Consider the following 20,908-nt stretch of genomic DNA (forward strand, 5'->3'; position numbering starts at 1 on the left):
TTCCCACCATAATCTCTCTTCCTGTCCCCACTTCAGTTTGGAAAGACAATAAGGAGGAGTGGTTCTGTGTAAACTATATCACATTTCAGTATCCTGAGGGCAGTCTCTGGGCCAAACTTGATACAGCAATAGGAGAGAGCTGGTCATGAATCTCCTGCTGTTTTGAGAAGTTCAGTTGCAGTTGTATGTTGCCTGTATGTTTTGCCCTCTGAATAGCAGCTGTAAGAATCCTTGCTGGATCAAACCAAAGGCCCATCCAAGCATCCTCTTCTCCCAGGGACCAACCAAAGGCCCATGGTTAGTCCACAAGCAGTACATGAGCGCAATTGCATTCTCCCCATATAAGGCGCTCTGCCCTGCCCCCAATCCACCCTTTTAGTGATGTCTTAGGGTCACTTCCAAGCACAATCGCCCTTCAATCAAATGTGTGTAAATTGAGAGTTGCCTGTGTTTACTTACATTTATTTAATGGGATTTGTGCACCACTTAATTGTAAAAACAAACAAACTCTTAAGCAGTTTACATAAAATAAACAGAATAAATTAGCAATTTAAATATGTTAATGTCTATGTATATATGCACATTTTAAAAATCATTACTACGATTTACATTTCACAAAAGGCAAGCCAATTAATTGCCCATCCAAATCAATTATTAAATTAGAACCTCATCCCAAACCACACATTTCAGTTCTTAACTGGTTAATTTCCTTCCAGATGAGCCAGACTTGGTTCCAAAATCAATTTCCCTTCCATTAATTATACCAGTTCAATTCAATTACCTCAATTCCAGCCCCCTCCAATCAAATGAATTTCAACAAGAATAGGGTGGGATCACCATTCACTTCAGGTGGTAGAGGCCAGTTGGGATTCTTACTATGAGGCAGCCTAGGCAATTGTTCATTTGTTCTTTTTAACCTAATTAAGCCAGTAAAAAAAAAAAAGCTGCCAGTTGAACTGATGTACAACACTGTCACCCCTTCATGGATCACTGCCTTGCCGTGGCGAAGGGGCTTGAAGAACTCAGAGAAGCTATGAACTATGCCGAGCAGGGCACCCAAGATGAACAGGTCATAGTGGAGAGTTTTGACCAAACGTGATCCACCTGGAGGAGGAACCGGCAAGCCACTCCAGTATCCCTGCCAAGAAAACTCCATGGACAAAGACAACAGGCATATAAAAGTTATGACGCTGGAAGATGAGCCCCTCAGGTCGGAAGGTGTCCAACATGCTACTGGGGAAGAGCGGAGGGCAAGTACAAGTAGATCCAGAGCTGATGAAGCGGCTGGGCCAAAGCCGAAAGGACGCTCAGTTGCGGATATGCCTGGAAGCGAAAGGAAAGTCCAATGCTGTAAAGAAAAATATTGCATAGGAACCTGGAATGTAAGAACCATGAACATGGGTAAGTTGGAGGTGGTCAAAAATGAGATGGCAAGAATAAATACTGACATCCTGGGCATCAGTGAACTAAAATGGACGGGAATGGGTGAATTCAGTTCGGATGACCATCATATCTACTACTGTGGGCAAGAAACCCGTAAAAGAAATGGAGTGGCCCTCATAGTCAACAAAAGAGTGGCAAAAGCTGTACTGGGATGCAATCTCAAAAATGATAGAATGATCTCGATACGAATCCAAGGCAGACCTTTTAACATCACAGTAATCCAAGTTTATGCACCAACTACTGGTGCTGAAGAAACTGAAATTGACCAATTCTATGAAGACTTACAACACCTTATAGAAATGACACCAAAGAAGGATGTTCTTCTCATTATAGGGGATTGGAATGCTAAAGTAGGGAGTCAAGAGATAAAAGGAACAACTGGCAAGTTTGGCCTTGGGGATCAAAACGAAGCAGGGCAAAGGCTAATAGAGTTCTGTCAAGAGAACAAGCTGGTCATCACAAACACGCTTTTCCAACAACACAAGAGACGACTCTACACATGGACATCACCAGATGGGCAGCATCGAAATCAGATTGATTATATTCTCTGCAGCCAAAGATGGAGAAGCTCTATACAGTCAGCAAAAACAAGACCTGGAGCTGACTGTGGCTCAGATCATCAGCTTCTTATAGCAAAATTCAAACTTAAACTGAAGAAAGTAGGAAAAACCACTGGGCTGGTAAGATACAATCTAAGTCAAATCCCTTATGAATACACAGTGGAAGTGAGGAACAGGTTTAAGGATTTAGATTTGGTGGACAGAGTGCCTGAAGAACTATGGATGGAGGCTCGTAACATTATACAGGAGGCAGCAACGAAAACCATCCCAATGAAAAGGAAATGCAAGAAAGCAAAGTGGCTGTCCAATGAGGCCTTACAAATAGCGGGGGAGAGAAGGCAAGCAAAATGCAAGGGAGATCGTGAAACATACAGGAAATTGAATGCAGATTTCCAAAGAATAGCAAGGAGAGACAAGAAGACCTTCTTAAACAAGCAATGCAAAGAAATAGAGGAAAGCAATAGAATGGGAAGAACCAGAGATCTGTTCAAGAAAATTGGAGATATGAAAGGAACATTTCGTACAAAGATTTCCATAATAAAGGACAAAAGTGGAAAGGACCTAACAGAAGCAGAAGACATCAAGAAGAGGTGGCAAGAATACACAGAGGAATTATACCAGAAAGAAACGGATGTCTCATATACCCCAGGTAGTGTGGTTGCTGACCTTGAGCCAGACATCCTGGAGAGTGAAGTCAAATGGGCCTTAGAAAGCACTGCAAATAACAAGGCCAGTGGAAGTGATGGTATTCCAGCTGAACTATTTAAAATTTTAAAAGATGATGCTGTTAAGGTGCTACACTCAATATGCCAGCAAGTTTGGAAAACTCAGCAGTGGCCAGAAGATTGGAGAAGATCAGTCTACATCCCAATCCCAAAGAAGGGCAGTGCCAAAGAATGCTCCAACTATCGCACAATTGCACTAATTTCTCACGCTAGCAAGGTTATGCTTAAAATTCTACAAGGAAGGCTCAAGCAGTATGTGGACCAAGAACTCCCAGAAGTGCAAGCTGGATTTAGAAGAGGCAGAGAAACCAGAGACCAAATTGCAAACATGCGCTGGATTATGGAGAAAGCTAGAGAGTTCCAGAAAGACATTTACTTCTGCTTCATTGACTATGCAAAAGCCTTTGACTGTGTCGACCATGGCAAACTATGGCAAGTTCTTAAAGAAATGGGAGTGCCTGATCACCTCATCTGTCTCCTGAGAAATCTCTATGTGGGACAAGAAGCTACAGTTAGAACTGGATATGGAACAACTGACTGGTTCAAAATTGGGAAAGGAGTACGACAAGGCTGCATTTTGTCTCCCTGCTTATTTAACTTATATGCAGAATTCATCATGCGAAAGGCTGGGCTGGATGAATCCCTAGCCGGAATTAAGATTGCCGGAAGAAATATCAACAACCTCAGATATGCAGATGACACAACCTTGATGGCAGAAAGTGAGGAGGAATTAAAGAACCTTTTATTGAGGGTGAAAGAGGAGAGTGCAAAATATGGTCTGAAGCTCAACATCAAAAAAACGAAGATCATGGCTACTGGTCCCATCACCTCCTGGCAAATAGAAGGGGAAGAAATGGAGGCAGTGAGAGATTTTACTTTCTTGGGCTCCATGATCACTGCAGATGGTGACAGCAGCCACGAAATTAAAAGACGCCTGCTTCTTGGGAGAAGGGCAATGACAGGCCTAGACAGCATCTTGAGAAGTAGAGACATCACCTTGCCAACAAAGGTCCGTATAGTTAAAGCTATGGTTTTCCCAGTAGTGATGTATGGAAGTGAGAGCTGGACCATAAAGAAGGCTGATCGCCGAAGAATTGATGCTTTTGAATTATGGTGCTGGAGGAGACTCTTGAGAGTCCCATGGACTGCAAGAAGATCAAACCTCTCCATTCTGAAGGAAATCAGCCCTGAGTGCTCACTGGAAGGACAGATTGTGAGGCTGAGGCTCCAGTACTTTGGCCACCTCATGAGAAGAGAAGACTCCCTGGAGAAGACCCTGATGTTGGGAAAGATGGAGGGCACAAGGAGAAGGGGGATAGTGTTTTCGAGGTTACCAGCATGAGTCTGACCAAGCTGCGGGGGGCAGTGGAGGACAGGAGTGCCTGGCGTTCTCTGGTCCATGGGGTCACGAAGAGTCGGACACGACTAAACGACTAAACACCAACAACAACAACACTGTCAATAGAAACCTCAAATGCCCCTGGGTTGGGAAACAGCGTCCCTTCCTTTTCCATTTGGGGGACAGTTGTACAGAAAAAGGTACCATTTCCTTTTCAGTACAGTTGTTTCTGGAAATTAAACAAAATAACACCATTACCTTCTCCAGGGGCATCATTTGACTGACATAAGTTTAAAAAGAGAGAGCTAAGATCTGTGGCCACCTTGACACATCCTGTTTGTCCAATATTTGATATAATAAACTGGAATGTGATCTCAGGAAACACTTGAAATGCCAGTGATCCAGCAGGAAATGCACCATTTACTTGGTGGTGAAGGTTGGTGGTGATATTTTATTTATAGATAGAAGGTGCTCCCAGAGAGTAATCAATATAGCAACAGTAAGTTGAGGTATGTTGTAGGACTAGCTCCTGTATACTTTTATTGTAGAAATCTCCTGAGACTGTACTACTTTGGGTTGCTGGTAGGTAAATCCTTTACTATCCACATGACACACAAAAAATGTTGTCTGTTGAAAACAAGCAAGTTGAGGAGAAACATTCTAGCTTCACCTTACTCTTGACAGGAGGGTTTTCTTTGTGCATGGTTTTCTTTTACAAAGAAGAGCATTCAAGCATTGAATCCACCCAACTGCATCCTGAAATGGCACATCCAGGAGACCTGTGGGTCATATTTTATTTTATATTGGCCTCTTATACTTTCCAACGGGAGAGAAATTTTCATTGTCAGTGACTCTCCCTTTGTTGTTTGACCCTGGACTTTAGGCTTCTTCTGCCTTCTGAAAATACCTTCACTAAGCACAGTGAAGTTAATCAATAACCCTCACATGACTGATTTGAGTCAGGAAAAAAAGGAAGGAATTTAAAAAGCTATTGGCTGTCCCATAATTAAGCCCATTTCATTCATAAAAACTGAATTGCTGTTCTTCTCCTGTGTTAGTGGAGCTAAAGCAGTAACACACCTATTGCAAAGTCCTCTTCAGCTTACTGGATAAAGGGCTATAATTATTATATATCAGAATATATTGGTGTCTGCAGTAACATTTTTGAGCAACTTCCTTCTTTGATGTTTTTTTAAGGCACATAACTGAACTTTGAATTCAGTGCAGTCACAATTAACCTTGAAAAGTTGTAATTGTGAAGTAGGTTCCAGATACAGTGTCAGCTAATCTTTTTTTCTTTTCACTATGCAAAAGTACACCAATACCGAGTTGATGTATGCACACTTTAAAAGATTTTTCTACACATTATGGGGAGTACATATAGGCCAGATGTTGCTAGCTTACAGATCCCATCATTTCTCACTATTGACCATGCTGACTGGGGCTGATGGGAGTTGGAGTCTAGCAACGTCTGGAGAGCTATAGGTCAGCTACCCCTGATAAAGTCACTCTTGAAGGAAACAAATGCCATTATATCCATCTGTCTTTAGTCAAAAATGTTTCTGTAGATCAGAGTTGGGGAACCAGAAGTCCTCCAGACTTGCACTCCAGCCCCAGCCAGCATGGCAAATAATTGAGAATTGATGGGAGTTGGAGTCTTAACTACATTTGGAGAGCTGCAGGTTCAGTGTTTCATTGCATTCAGAACCCTGAGGAACTCCTCATTGAAGGCTCAGTGGGACAAAAGAGCACGCCCCAAGCATCACCATCTGGAAATGACCATCCAAGTAGGACCAGAAGCACCACAAAGTGGTGACACCACCCCACTAACTGGGACAGCTGTTCCAGAATGATACCATGGTTGATGGTATTGAAAGCTGCTGAGAGATTGAGGAGGATTAACAGGGACACATTTCCCCTGCCTCTCTCCCAACAGAGGTCATCATACGGGGCAACCAAAGCAATTTCTGTGCCAAAACCGGGCCTAAACCCTGATTGAAAAGGATTTAGAAAATCAGTTGCCTGGATCTGATCTGTGACCACTCACTCAAAACCTTGTCCAAGAAAGAGAGATTGGCAACTGGCCGGTTGTTACATAGATTTTCTGAATCCAGGGAGGGTTTCTTGAGGAGTGATTTTACCATTGCCTCCTTTAAGCAGCCAAAGACCACCCCCTCTCTCAAGGAGGTGTTCATCACCTCCCTGGCTCAGCCAGATATCCCTGCTGCTAGTTTTTATCAGTCAAGAGAGGCAAGGGTCCAGAGTGCAAGTGGTTGCCCTGAATGATCCAAGCACCTTGTCCACATTCTCGATCCTTAGTAATTGGAACTCATCCAACATAACAGGACTAGTCAGTGCTCTAAACACTTCTCAAGATTCATCTGCTGTAACAGTGGAGTCAAGGTCCTGGCAGATGCAAACGATTCTATTCTCAAAATGCTTTCCAAACTACCTGGAAAAGTTCTGCTGGATGAAACAATGAGGATGCAATGGAGGCAGCAAAGTAAGCCTTCTTTGCTGCCTTCACTGCAACTAAGTAGGCTCAATGATGAACCCTCACCATGATTTGATTGCATTTCACTGGCGTTTTCTTCCACTTGCATTTGAGCTGCCTTCCCACTTGTTTTCTCACTCTTAAGTGCTAGAGTATACTAGGGAGCCAAGCGAGCTCCACAAAGTGGGAGAGGGCACTCAGGAGCGATTGTGTCACCTCAGTAAATATGATAAACGGTACAATAATAATAACAATAGTAACCCACAGTCTCAGCGGTGTTCTCCATAGTTTCGTTTTCCGAACTCTCGGCAAACCCGATAATGCAAACTCTTCTTCCCAAAGAGGGAATGATCTAATTGGATTGCAAGTTTCTCATGTGCTATTGCAGAGTACCATAGAAAGTCACTGTAAACCAGTAGTCTGTGAGGCTAGATTTCAAGTTTTGTTAGCAGAAAATTAATTAAATGGAAAAGCACTTGGTGTAATTTTATACGAAATAAAACAACATATAGCAAGATTTCAGTAATCTGGCCCAGTTTCATATGCTGAACTATGCCAATTGGATTCCTATAGCAAGACAGTTCATATAGACACCCCCCCCCCATACACACCAAATTCCCCACCTGCTCCAAACAGCTGTTCCATGCAACAGATTGGAACCATGAGAAGTTTTCTTTTTCTTTTTCAGGCATATTCCAACAACTGTCATTAATATGTTGCACTCAGGATATGCCACAAGTATGCGTAAAATGAAGGGAGACGCTCCTTGCCATCCTTGAAATAAGCTAGCGCTTTAAAAACTGTTGCTATATCAGCACAGCTGTTGTGACATGGGGACAGATTGTGGTAGAGCTGTGTAGATCCATGCTTGAGATGGTGGTGGGAGGGAGAGCAGTGTGTGCTCTTAAATGCATTCCAGGCCAGAAGCTCTGCAGTAGATTTCAGCGAGCCACCTTTAAGATGAAGCAGGATTTGGAGGAAGTTTGTAGTACACAGAGACAACTAGGTCCGTTTAAGTGCCAGCTTACCACTGTGTCAGTGTAACTGCTTGGCAAACCAGGTTTGTTTTTGTTTTTTTTTTTTAAAAAAAAATCCTGTCTAATAGAGAGGAAAAAATTGCCAAATATCCTTACTTTAATTAATAATCAATGGAAGTAAAATGGTGGTAATGTTCAGATTACAGGTTCACAAAGTGCTTACATGCACTCCATGGTAAGTAGCCATTTGTTTAATGATTTATTGTATTCTACCCCAAAAGAAACATTGTAGAAGCTCAGTCCCCCAGAGTGTGTCTGTGTTAGCTCATTTTCATGTGATCAGTTTTTTTCCCCAAAATAGTAGGAGGAACCAGTGCTTCCTGAATCATGGTCACCAAAAGGGAAATCGTATTTGGGGACTGAAGGATGAGTAGGAAGAGAAATTGTGAAATGAGTGGAAATGTGACAAGGAGTGCTGGTGCCACGATTCACTACCTCACTTTGTAGAAATGCAAAATGCTAGTTATTGGAATCTCTGAAAGCAGAGCAGTTTGGCCTCTGAGCTTTGTGTGTGCCAGCACTCCTTGTTCTGTACATTTAGCACACTGTAACAATTTTCATCAATGATGTTTGCCAGTGCCCAGGTCCTTTGGAGTCCTTTGCCTGAACCACTGCTCACACCTTTTCACAGCTTTATAATGTACTTACTTTAGCCAAGTTTGAAGCATGCTCAGTGATGAATGTTGATGTTAAAGGTTCTGAGTGCTGAATGTGACGTTTTTACAGCTCATGTGCTTTGCTTCCTCTGTAGAAACAACTTGTTCTTGTATGGTACTTGCCTCTGATTTAAAATACGTAATTTGGAATGAAAGTGTGCTTGGTTGCATTCATCATATGAAACAGTGCCAAAGCCTGTATGATATGCCCTGATAAATTTTGCAATGTGGAGTGGGTGTCCAATTCCAGCTCCAGCAATTATGTTTCATCTGCCTATATATATGAGAGATGTAAAACAATTTAACAGCAAGTAAGCCCTCTTCACATCACGTATTTTACCGAATCAACCTTTGGGCAAATATTTAAAGAAAAATAGTAAGCTTTTATCAGTTGAAGGCTGACATCCTATACATGCATACATGGGAGCAGGGGCAGACCTTGGGAATATGGCATCTTGTGTAAGGCCAAAATTTGATGCCTTCCCTGCCCCTACCCTCGCACCACCTTCTCAAAGCTGGCTAGGCTAGGCCTTGGGCTTTGGGAAGGAAGTGTAAAGCTCTGGCAGGGTCCTGGAGCTCTCCTGTCTCCTTCCCAAACCTGGGAAAGCACTAACTAGGCTTTGGGAAGGAGGCAGGATGATGCCCTCTCTGTTTGGCACCCTATGCAGGGGAGCCAGTTGTGCAGTCCTAAATCGACCTCTGCCAGCAGTAAGAGACCCTGGACTCAATGGGATTTACTTTTGAATGGACCTGTAGTAGGGTGGAGAAGCAAAGAAAGGCTGGCTGTTGTGACAGTGGCTGTGTTCTGCAGGGTGTTGAGTGATGCTGCATGATAAAATGCCTTTGAAATGGAAAGGCGTTTCAGAAACAGATTTGTGATATGAAAAGGGGGAGCAGCTGTTCATTTGGACTCCCCCCACCCAGGTTAAACATTTTCCTGGCCTAGCACAAGCCCTAAGCAACGTTTCTGAACCTGCCTCATTTAACTTTCATTGCCATACAGTGAGCTACACATAAATAAATGGAAATTCTGAATATATGTCTCTGCGTTAATGAGAGCTGGCAATCCCCCCCCCCCCCAAATGAAAGCTGGGATATGATGTTGCTCATTCTACCACTGTTGCTGTACATAATTTGTTTTCTCATTATAAAATCTGGAATAAAATACAGAATCACAAAAATTCAAATTTAATGAAAGATACAAGTTTAAATTTTCGCTGCATTGTGTTTTATTTGCAATAAAAAACTATAAAGTGTGAGAATGTTTAACTATACAATGTATAAAAATGGCTGCAAGCCTGCATTTTCTTGACCTAGTATTCAGTTGCAGTGAAATGCTGTAATTGTCTTCTCAGAAGTAAGTTCCATTGAGTTCAGTTGGGCTTCCTTTTAGGTAAGTAGGCATAGGATTACAGCCTAAGGGTTCTGTTACATATTAACTTCTGGGTGACTATCCAGCCAACCTTTTAGCAGTTTGGAATTTAACTCACCTTTTCAGAGGGCCATCATATTTGTAAAACAGGAGAATCAATTATTTAAAGTAGCAGCGTCCTGTTTATCACAGGCTGGTCCTTCGTACCACATTTCCTCTCTTTAAATAATTAAGAACAGGGCCATTGTTTCTCCCTGTCATTTGGTGATGCTGCTGTTGCAATACAGCCATTTACTAGGGGCAAAATCCCACACAAAATGCTTTTGCTGTTTAGTGAAGAGGGGCATTTTGAGTGCTGGTAAGGCAGTAGACATGAAACTTTCCATCTCATTTCATGTTCAAACATACAGCTCGTATGATCTACAGGTTTCCTCATACCATCTTTTAGGACCTCACCTTTAAATAATAAAAAGAAAATATCTAGGCAATAGCCTGCAGAAATGCTAAAAGATACACTTCTTAGTGATATCTTCTATTACTTTGGTTCACTGTTTGCTGGTTTATGTGTGCACTCGTTTTTGTTCCTTTGCTTTTTATAGTGTGTGGAGTAATTTTATTTCTTCATGTGGATTTTTGTCATGTTTTCAATCATGTTAACTACTTCGTACTTTCAAGTAGAAAAATGCATTTAATATTTAGAATAAATAAAATATGAGTGCAACTGTTCTAACAATGTATGTGCTCGTTAGACAATGTTAATTAATGCAGCAGTTTTGTTTCATAGTATTTCTTCAAGCTGAGTGTGTGGTTAAGGCATGAAAATCATCATCTTCACAACTTGTACGAGAGAGAATGGTGGTGGGGTTTTTTTCCGCATTCTAAATATCACAGTTTCTTTGTTTTACCCATGCTTTCTTGTATAAGCATTCTGAGGAAACTTTACAAACTAAGATTGGGCAAAAATGATTATGCATGATCTGTTTGGGATTCATGCAGTCTCCAAAAACCTTTTGTACACTTTACAAACACATATTAGAATCCTGAGAGTCTCACGTCTTCCTTCCTTCCTTCCTGAAGTAATTTTCTACTTCATGTAGCTGTACAGGTTAAACTTTTACTTAGGATGGCAAATCCCCACTTGGCAATTAATCTCTCTGAGTGACCTTGGTCAGTCACTCTCCCTTAGCCTAACATACCTCACAATGTGGTTGTGAGCATAAAATAGAGGAAAGAGAAATTGTATATGGTGCCCTGAGTTCCTTGGAGGAAATGTGAGATATTAATGTTGAGGTAGCCCTCCAGCAGCTAAAAGGGGTTGGAGTGGCTCCGAACAGGTTCACACTTTTGTATAGAACAGGCACGGTAGACAAAAGGAGTGTGTTGGTTCTCATTTATTTTTAAAGTGGACAGACCCTTAGGAATTCTAAGACTCTGGAATTACAACTCAATAAAAGTTGGATATATTGTTCTGATTCAGTGCAATAAAAGTGCCAGAATGACCTGCCAGAAATGGCAATTGGTGAATTGCAGGCATATCTGCAGCTGCTACCTCAGAACAGGACTGGCTGGCTTTTTAATAGTGTATTCTAGAGGCTTTTATCTGATAATTTCCTTCCATTTTGGGTCACAGATGACTGGAAATGTACCGTGTCCAATAACTCCCACCTGAATCTTTTTGGAGGATAATGATTTAGTTGTGGAGTAGAAGTCAGACCATTGGGCATCAAGTTCTCTATTCCATAAAAAGGTAGAGGGACCCCTGACCATTAGGTCCAGTCGTGACCGACTCTGGGGTTGCGGCGCTCATCTCGCTTTATTGGCCGAGGGAGCCGGCGTACAGCTTCCAGGTCATGTGTCCAGCATGACTAAGCCGCTTCTGGCGAACCAGAGCAGCGCACGGAAATGCCGTTTACCTTCCCGCCGGAGCGGTACCTATTTACTTGCACTTTGACGTGCTTTTGAACTGCTAGGTTGGCAGGAGCAGGGACCGAGCAACAGGAGCTCACCCCGTCGTGGGGATTCAAACTGCCAACCTTCTGATCGGCAAGTCCTAGGCTCTGTGGTTTAACCCACAGTTGTTGGATATTTGTGATACCCTCGATAACATGTTTGAAATATCTTTTGATACTTTTAAAGGGTGCAAGCTTAAGAATTGACAAAATCCACCTGTTGTAGAATTGGGGCTTCTGAAATGAAGCATCCCTAGCGTGCCCTCTCCCACAAATCCCAAAAGCCTTAAAAATAAACTAACCCAAAACTTTTGTTGGATTTTTCTCTACATACGGGTTAGCTGAATACTTGACTCCTTCTGTTTGTGTAGGAACTGTAATCTAGAGAAGGCATGTGGGACACATGCTCCCCCTTGCTGTAGACCCTGTTATCTCCAGGGTCTGCAGCTCAGGAAAGTGTGCCTCCACATCGCCATGACTGCCATGGTTTTCCAGCTTCCAGGATTTTCCCTCATTGCCCTTTACAACTCAGTGGATGGGGGGACTGGTGCAGGTTTGAAGTGGATTGAAGAACATCCATTTATGGCTGCTTACAATGAATGGTGCATCTAGTGTTTCAAAATGGGGTGGGAACTGTTGTAATGTATGAAGAGACACTTGCAATGCTGAACTCAGAAGAATCCAGAGTTCCCCTGCTCCAGATCAAGCCCATTGCAAATCAGAAGCCCAGTATTGGTACAGTCTCTGCTTTAGAATGGGCTTCCTGCCAGCTCACTCTTCCTGGTGCCTCCCTTCCTTTTGCAAGCAATTTTATCATTGGAAATAATTTGGGAGCGGGGAGAGGTGGCTAACAGTGGAGGGCATTGTAGGTCTCAACCTTCAGCATGCTTAGAAAGTCTTATCCCTCTTCATTCCTGAGCATGCTGAGGAACAGCTATGCTTTCAAGCGTTTTTCTAGACCTTCACATTTGCCAGTCACTGGTGCCCTTACCTGACACACTCTGCAGAGGCAAATTTGGGAAGAGGAGGGAGTGACAGGAGAGGCTAGTAGGAAGCTCCCAAAGGTAAGCCCATTTTGTGGACTTAGAGAACAATCAGTTAGCATGTGCTAGTTTGGTTCCTTTGGGGACACCAACCTAATTTTGTGACACACGAGAAGGTGTTTGTTCATTTCCTGCTATCAAATATCTCCCTACACTCTGCAATGGAGGCAAAGCACTAACCTCCTCCAACCAGAACATGTCATTTATTGCCACAGGCCATATTTTAAGCTGGTTTCAAAACAGTGTGCATGAAATGCAAAGGACGTTTTTAGCTGGTTGTTCAGGTTACAGTTTCAACTAAGGCTGCTTTGTAAATAACTCATGGTCTGCAGTAAGTTTGTTTTTCTTCATAGGTCCAATATTTTTTCAACATCTTGGACAACTAACTAGAGATGGCAGAATTACGGGACATACAAAAAACAAGCCACAGGATGGAAGATGTGTGTTTATTCATTTATTGACCAATGTTTTAACCTGACTGAAATACAAGATCAACAAGAGCACTGTATTTTCCTGGCTATTACATATGTTAGAACATAGAGGTTTGCACTTTAGACAACACTTAACACCAGTTGATGGGGGTAACTGCATTGCTTTTCATAAAGTTCAAAATAAAGATTTATTTTCAAACATGTGGCTTTGGTTTATTTTTATACATTACACTTTTTTTCTTGCAGAAAAAAAATAAAATTGTACAACTGCATAAATATAAAATTCTTCCACCATGGAAATGGTTAAAACATTCAATAAAGACAGCACCACTGCATATGATGCCTCTAGCAGGAAAAGAAAATATACAAAGCAAAATAATTATTCCTGTCACTGATGAGAGTGATAGGCTGACTCAGATCTCTCACACAACTTCAGAACGGGTGCGGGGAGAGGGGGAGGAGAGAGAGAGAGAGAGAGAGATAGAAAGACAACATTCGCTATAAAGCACAATACATAATCACCTACGCTCCTTAGCGTTGCTTCAAAGTCAAGGTAATTTTCCCTGCCACCACACTAAATAAAGTCCTAAGGCTACAGGGAGGAAGGGGGGGAGGCTCTATGGAGTGCTGCTGAATAATCTCACAAGTGGGCCTTTACCATTTTAAAAATGAACAAAAATATAATAATTAAAAGTACCATGCCAGTTTTAGTCCCACTGAGTATTTACACCTTGGACAGCAAATATTTGCTCACAGAAAGTAGAAAACAGGTACAATAATACATGGCTTGAAAAATGATCGGAGTAATGCACCTATAGTACTGTACACTAAATAAAACTCACAAGGCAGCAATATTTAGGGGGCAGAAACACTGCTTACTACAAGTCAGTTATGGAATAATAATTTACAGTAGAAATGGGCATGTCCCAAGGCTCAATTCTGTGTTTGTTTTGTTTTTGTCATTTACAGTAGAATAAATATCTTTGTTGCTATTGCTACACTTTTAAGTTTACATTCTAACCTAGTTAAATGCAGAAAGCTAGTGTAAAGCATATAGATTACGTGTAGGTCCCATACGTATGACAGTTTTGTTCAAGACTAGTAGGTTTTTGTCTTTTTTATACTTTTTTAAATGGCTAAGAGGAGAGAGAAGAAAGAAACTGTGCTTGCGATCAGCTGCTTTTAATGTCAAATTTCAAATCAAAACGTCCCTGGAAACGATCCTTGTCACTGTAGTGGATGTTCTGACCATAGACCTTGCACTCGACACGCACTTCCGTATCAGACGTCAGGTTGGTGAACTGCACGGCCACAAGGGGCTGCTGGTATTTGGGCTGGAGGAGCTTGCCGTAATACGGATAGTACTGAAGAGGAAAGCCGCCATAGCCACCCATGCCGTAATATTCCACGGTGCCAATTTTGTCAATATCTTCCTCTTTCTGAAGGAATGAAAGGGAGAAGTCACTTGCAAATTCTGCATTCTGCATGCTCTGTGTACCATATTTTTATTGTTCACTATTTGGTCATGACTTAAAGCTCACATTTTGAAAAACAGACTGTCCCACTGAAAAGTCACTTGAGTTTTCTATGTACCTTTCCAACACATTTGAGTGATTGCAACTGTGGAATGAGTGAAGGGTAATGCCTTAGATGGATTGCCTTGGCCTCACTTGCAGCATGCCAGAAGACCCAGCAATGGTCACTTCCACAACAATGGAAGAACCACTCCCCATGTCATGAGGAACGCATGAAGGAATGGACAAGTGGGGGGTCACTGCCACTGTCCTTGATCCAAACTTTCTTGCATTCAGTTGAACATCTGGAAAGTCCACACACTGACAACTGTGCAACTGGGAATCCTGTCTTTCCAGGGTTCCCAGTTGTAGAAAAGCAAGCCTTCCTTGTGTATACAAACATTCAGCTGAACACACCAGAGAGGACCATGTTGCATTTCTGCTCTCCTTAAGAGATTCTGAGAAACACCTGGTTGGCCACTGAAGGAAATAAAATAGCCTGGACTAGACTGTCTAATCCAACAGCGCTCTTCTGTGTTCAGCATTCCATCCCTTTCAAAATGTGCTAATAGCCCTATTCAGGAATTATGATGGTGTGTTAATTAAATACTTGAGGGGTGGGCCGCAGTGATGAGCGCACCAGCTCCACCCTCTCAGTTCTTTGTTCCACTGCACAAGTTGGAGGACAATCTGAAGCAGGGAGCCTCTTGTTCTTGTGGAAGCCCCACACATTTCAGAACACTGATTTCCCAGGGTTATAAAAAGCAGGTGGGGCCCCTACAAGTACTTGCTTGAGGCAGTAGCCCTACCAACTCATGCAGAGTGACAAGAATAACAAAAGTAGAGCTAGCACACATGTTCCCACAGCCCCACTCCCCATTCTCAGCATTTACAGAACATGCCATCTCAAGATCTCGCAGCTAGTACACAAGTGTGGCAACTGGAATCAAGTCGTGAGGTTGGGTTAGGCGTTTTCAGGGTGAGGTTTGTTGCTGCCTTTTACCCAGCACACGCTTTTTCTACACGGACCCATTCTACATTTCTTTCTCTGCCCCTCTCCCTGCATCCCTCTCTTCTTTTCCACATGCTAGAGAGGAACAGTGTTTAGTGATCTCACTCCAACTCCTGTTGGACAGGGAAGAGGAGGAGAGATTTTGACTTGGTTTGGCTTCAACTGAAGGACATTCTCTCATGACAGGAGCTGTTGACACTTCTGGTATCAGGTCTCGGCTCCTAACGGAAAAACAAAGGACTGGGTTCTCTCCGTTGGGTGTTGTTTGAGTCTCTACTTTTAGAAAAAGCAACAGCTGTTTTATCTTGGTATAGAGTGATACTGCTTTGCTTGGGCAGACAGTGAACCACTCAAAGCAAGTAAGAGGAGAGATGGCAAGGGAGTCCATTTAAAAGCGAACATGAATGCCAACAACATATAGGAGAGCAAACATAGGAAGGTGCCTTATACCAGGTCAAGTAATTGCTCAGCCTAGTTCAGTATTGCTGGCCCTGACTGTCCAGGATTTCAGGTCTGTTTTAGGTTCCTAGCTTCACATGGAGATGTCACCTGGGACCTTTTGAACACAAAGCTCTAGCACTGAGCAAGCACCTTTCTCTATCAGCAAAGTACTCCTGCTCAGCAACCTGCATTCATTTCTCTGTTGGACTTGACCAGGGTTTCCTGCCATGATGAATGCTTGTTACACAAGTGCTAGGTATTTCAGATTTTCAGAGCTAGGGTGTCACTACAGAGAAGGGCCTCTAGTTGCCACCTGCCTCACCTCTGATGGTGGTAGTAGTCTCCAAGGGAGATCGTAATGTATGGTTACATGGATATAGAGGCAGCAATCTTTCAGGTCTCCCAGGCCCAAGCCATATACGGGTTTCAAAAGCATCACTGTGAATGAGGTGCCCAGATGTAGGGCTGAAGCCAATGTAGCTGTTCAAGGACTGGTGAGATAGGATCCCAATTTAGAGGCAAGCAGTTGTATATTTGAACTAACTGCAGTCTCTGGACAGTCTTCAAGGGCAGCCCCATCTACAACAAATTACGGTAAGAACTTGAACTATTTTACCTTAGCAGCGCAGTGAACAGGAATGATATAAGGGTTGAATCTTGCCTTCACCTCAGGTGGGATGGAGTCGTTGAGTGGAGGCTAAGAGGAAAACAAGCACATTAAAAATGGTTTAAACCAACTTCAAAACCCTTGCTAAAAGACAAACTCCTTTCTCCAATAAGTGTATTTGCCAAATATACCCTCCAGAAGCCAAGTAAGATGGTCAAGTGCCTATCAGTTTGGAAGTGAAATGGGGCAAACTAAAAATAAAATAGGAGCCCTACTTATATGGAGGACTCCCTAGAGATGCAGTAGTTTATAAGTTTGTAAATTAAAAGAAAACAAAAGTCTGCAGAACCTCCATAGACAGAAAAAAAAATCAGAGAAACCCACCTCACAGGGTTGTTGTGAAGATAAAATGGGGAGGTGAGAGCCATGCACACCACCTCAAAATCCTTAGAAGAAAAGGTGGTAACTAAAAGAATTAAAGCATATTTCCCCCACTTGTGCTTTTCTAATCCGGAAACTACTTTAAAACTAACAAAGGCTTTTATTTATTCGAGCTCTTCTTTGCCATATAGGGGAAGGCTAGTAGATTTGTGAGAAAGAGCTGGGTCCACAGTCTCAAATCAGCCAACATAAGCATGATTTCCCATCAGTGGACACATAAGCTCCAAATACTGCTCACAGACCCAGAGTGAAGCAAATGAAAATATATCCATAAAAAGTTTGAGAATCCTCTTAATTGCTACATGGCTGATCTAGTAAGCAGCCTTCCTCACCACCACTTGCCAGTGGAAAGTAAGTTTGGTCTCCTGGCAAAAAGGCATACGATCAGTACAGTGGTGCCCCGCAAGACGAATGCCTCGCAAGACGAAAAACCCGCTAGACGAAAGGGTTTTCCATTTTTCGAGGCGCTTCACAAGACGAATTTCCCTATGGGCTTGCTTTGCAAGATGAAAACGTCTTGCGAGTCTTGCTATTTTTTTCGCTTTTTTCTCCCTTTTTCTAAGCCGCTAATAGCCGCTTAGCCACTTTGCCGCTAAGCCGCTAATAGTGCTAATCCGCTAATAGGGTTGCTTCACAAGACGAAAAAACTGCAAGACGAAGAGACTCGCAGAACAGATTCTTTTCGTCTTGCGAGGCACCACTGTATTTTAAAAGCCAGCAGGGCCTCAAGTCTAGTGGTCACCCCATTGTGTGACGAGAAGATGAACAGTGTTTCCACTGGTAAGAAGAGTCCAAGCAGCCACCAGGTGTTTATTTGAGATCAGTGGCAGAGACGAGAAAATGGAAAGTAGCGTATTTTTCCGAGGTTTTTCGACTCAAAAATCATGTCCAAAAACGGGGGTAGTCCAATACATGGAAAGTGGCATGGGGGTGAGAAGCGGTGCGCCCGCCAGCCAGCCGGTTGGCGGGAGCGCAACTTCCCCCGATCCCGCAGCGAGTGGAAAACGATCTAGGGAGTGTTTCCTGCCCGCAGCTGCATGGGGGGGAGAAGCTCAACAACTTTGGGCCATCTCCCCTCATTTTCTTAAAATTGAGTCCCAAAAAATAAGGTGGGGGTCCTTATACATGGGGGCATCTTATTGATGGAACAATACCGTAGATATAAGCAATCTTGTAGAAGATAAGACAATCAAAGACTCCCCCAGCACCCTCCTTTTTCCTATGTGGTTGTGCTACCAATTCCCACTTTTTCCTCGCCCCCCTCCTTTAAAAACAGGCCTAGCAGCACTTGCCTTTGGTATGAAGCCCATAATCCTGTTGAGTTTGATGAGGACACATGGTTTGCCGTCTTTGTAACCAAAGCTGGGGTCACTTATCCCAGAGCAGTTGTCCAGCCAGGAGCGAAGGAACCTGCAAGATGGCTTCTTGCCCAGGCTGGGGTCAATAGGAGCTTCACCTTTGTGGGTGGAGGGTTCAGCTGGAGGTGGGGAGTAGGGGAGAAAAAGAAAAACCTTGCTTATATGCATTTTGGCCAGCTTGCCACAATCCTCAGTCATCTCAGGGATATTAAACCTTAAAGGCTCCAACTAAAAGTGTCTAATGGTGAATCCTACGCCTGCTTCATATTATGAGACAGTGTGGTAATTTTGCATGGGAAGCATCCACCTAGCCTTAAGGAAAACTTATGATAATGAAAAATTGAATATTTCCCAACTTGCACTTGTTTTTCCTGCTTAAATCTAATGGCTTGCAGCTGCCAGGTACCAAAACACACAGCCTGCAGACATGTACACCAAGTCTCTCTGTGACATGTGCAGTATTGATCATGCCATTTTCCTAGATCATGGTGTGTTTAAAAAGGACTGCATGCACGAGCTAACTGCTTGGGGATCACAGGAGCCTGTCCCATGTCTACCAGATCCTACAGAGAACAGGGCTCCTTTGCCTTTAATAGTTCTTCTAGGAAGGTCACAAGACATGTGGCTTCATCACCAACATGGGCTCTTGTGTTAATCCTACAGTGCCTTCCAGATGTTCACTGGAGACTTTGGCTCCATACACGATATACCTTGAAATTAAAAACAAATAGTTTTCCTTGCAGAATTCTGGGTGCTGTGGCTTACGCCTCACATAGAGTTACAATTCCCAGCAACCCTTAAGAAAGCACAGTGCCCAAAATCCCTTGGGGGGAGGGATGTCCTTTACAGATATATTGTGTACACAGCCTAGGGGTTTACCAGCGCCATCAAGCTAAGATGGTGCAGCAAACAAAATTACTGTCCCCAAACACTACCATGGAAGGACTTCTCTAGTTTTAAAACTGAAAGAGGTTTACTTTAGGTGCACAATTCTCAACTGATGAGACTGGTTTGCCTGAGCAGGCACCAAGTGGACAAGGTAATAGCTCATCCCTAACCCCTCTCAGGCAAGCTTTGTGCTAGCAAATCTTGTTGTGCAAGTAGGCCGAGTGCTGACTCAGCCCTCTCAGCTGAGCAAAGTGTGGACAGTTCTGTGGTATGCAGACCCACCATCTCTTATAAAATTGCCATGTTCTGGCAACAAGACAAGATCTGGAATCTGGGTTGCCACCAGACAGGATGGAAAGCTCTGGGGTTAGTAATTCCCAGAAAAGGAGCATTGGGCAATAAGGGGAAGGCCTACCTTTTCCCTCGTACCCCCCAATTTTGCCCTGCAGTTGCCTCCCCTTAGTTGTTCCCCTCTGAACTGTGGCAAACATGCCTGGACCCCTGACTGGGGTGGGGGTCCCCAAATCTACTAAGTATTTGGATCCGTCAATCCAAAACACAGTGAGCAGTACTAGCTAGGTGGTCTCCTTTGCTTCTTACAGCCTGGTCTTTTCAGTTGCTGTGTTGGCAAATATATAATGAATCTATAGCAAAACTGCACACAACAGCAGGGTTCTGGTGTCTCCATCCAACCCAAAACATTACAGATCAGTGCTGTCGTACCAACCACCACCAGGGGCTAAGGAAATCCAGGGTATTTGGTGAGGTTATTTCAAGCCATATTGTCTTCAGCGGAGCTAGAATTACTGAAGCATGAGGAGATAGTTACAGTTTGTTGCTGGGGTCATAACAATAATAATTTTATTATTTATACCCCACCCACTTGGCTGTGTTTCCCCAGCCACTCTGAGTGGCTCACATCACATATGGTGGACAGGGAATCAACTGAGTTATTCGCTTAAATAAAACGGAGATCCCTTTTTCCGAGTGGGACTGGAAAAGTTACTGGCAAGGGTTGCTAGGCACCAGCAGCACTTTAGATGGACCAGACTAAAACAAATACATTAGAAACAAAAGTTATGTGCAAATAAAATCTACTCACTGGCACAAGACTCAAGCTCAAAATCTGCCTCTTGCTCCTGATTAAACTCATAAGCCTTCAGAAATGTATCCATGAGCTTCGTGTACTTCTCATATGTGTTTTTATCACTGGGGTTGAAGGAAATCTCCATTTTAAATACCTGGGGAATAGCTGTCAGTCCTGGAAAGGGAAAAGAAGAAATCATGTAACACAGAGACACACAGACCAAAGACAACTGATATGTATCGTATTGTGCTTGCCCCACCATGAAAAGGATCACATCCAAACTTTCCTTATGCAGCAACAAACCAGAATAGTTTTGGAACATGTATAGGTGCAGAATATGAAATGCTGAAACTGTCACCTTCCTCACCCACCAAAACAAAGAGAGCAGACTTTGGTGCTTACTGGCACAAGGCTTTTATTTTAGCTCTATTTGTTTGGAAGTAAAATACTTCATGAGCTTGAAAAATCTACAAGCTCTTTAAATTCAGAAATACCTTGTTCTGAAATTCTA

The 20,908-nt window shown here is 42.9% G+C and overlaps 3 protein-coding genes across 5 annotated transcripts in view; 1 reads left to right on the forward strand and 2 right to left on the reverse strand.

The window, feature by feature from the left end:
- NME7 (NME/NM23 family member 7) overlaps positions 1 to 13,248 on the forward strand; it is a 65,272-nt gene extending 52,024 nt beyond the window's left edge. For all 3 annotated transcript variants that reach the window (XM_079973999.1, XM_079973998.1, XM_079974000.1), the window contains one exon: positions 12,972 to 13,248. In XM_079973999.1, the coding sequence (XP_079830125.1) occupies positions 12,972 to 13,004 (33 nt within the window). In that variant the 3' untranslated portion in view covers positions 13,005 to 13,248. The remainder of the gene's footprint in view (positions 1 to 12,971) is intronic.
- The window catches only part of SLC35A5 (solute carrier family 35 member A5), a 340,246-nt gene that overhangs the window by 176,676 nt on the left and 142,662 nt on the right, over positions 1 to 20,908 (reverse strand). The window lies entirely within an intron of this gene.
- Positions 13,058 to 20,908, reverse strand: part of ATP1B1 (ATPase Na+/K+ transporting subunit beta 1) — a 32,361-nt gene continuing 24,510 nt past the window's right edge. The window contains exons 3-6 of the mRNA XM_079974107.1: positions 20,413 to 20,571; positions 18,357 to 18,541; positions 16,633 to 16,713; positions 13,058 to 14,488 (exon numbers count right to left, since the gene is read on the reverse strand). Of these exons, the coding sequence (XP_079830233.1) occupies positions 14,222 to 14,488; positions 16,633 to 16,713; positions 18,357 to 18,541; positions 20,413 to 20,571 (692 nt within the window). The 3' untranslated portion in view covers positions 13,058 to 14,221. The remainder of the gene's footprint in view (positions 14,489 to 16,632; positions 16,714 to 18,356; positions 18,542 to 20,412; positions 20,572 to 20,908) is intronic.

The sequence above is a fragment of the Podarcis cretensis genome (assembly GCF_951804945.1).
Source record: "Podarcis cretensis genome assembly, chromosome: 4".
Taxonomy (NCBI): domain Eukaryota; kingdom Metazoa; phylum Chordata; class Lepidosauria; order Squamata; family Lacertidae; genus Podarcis; species Podarcis cretensis.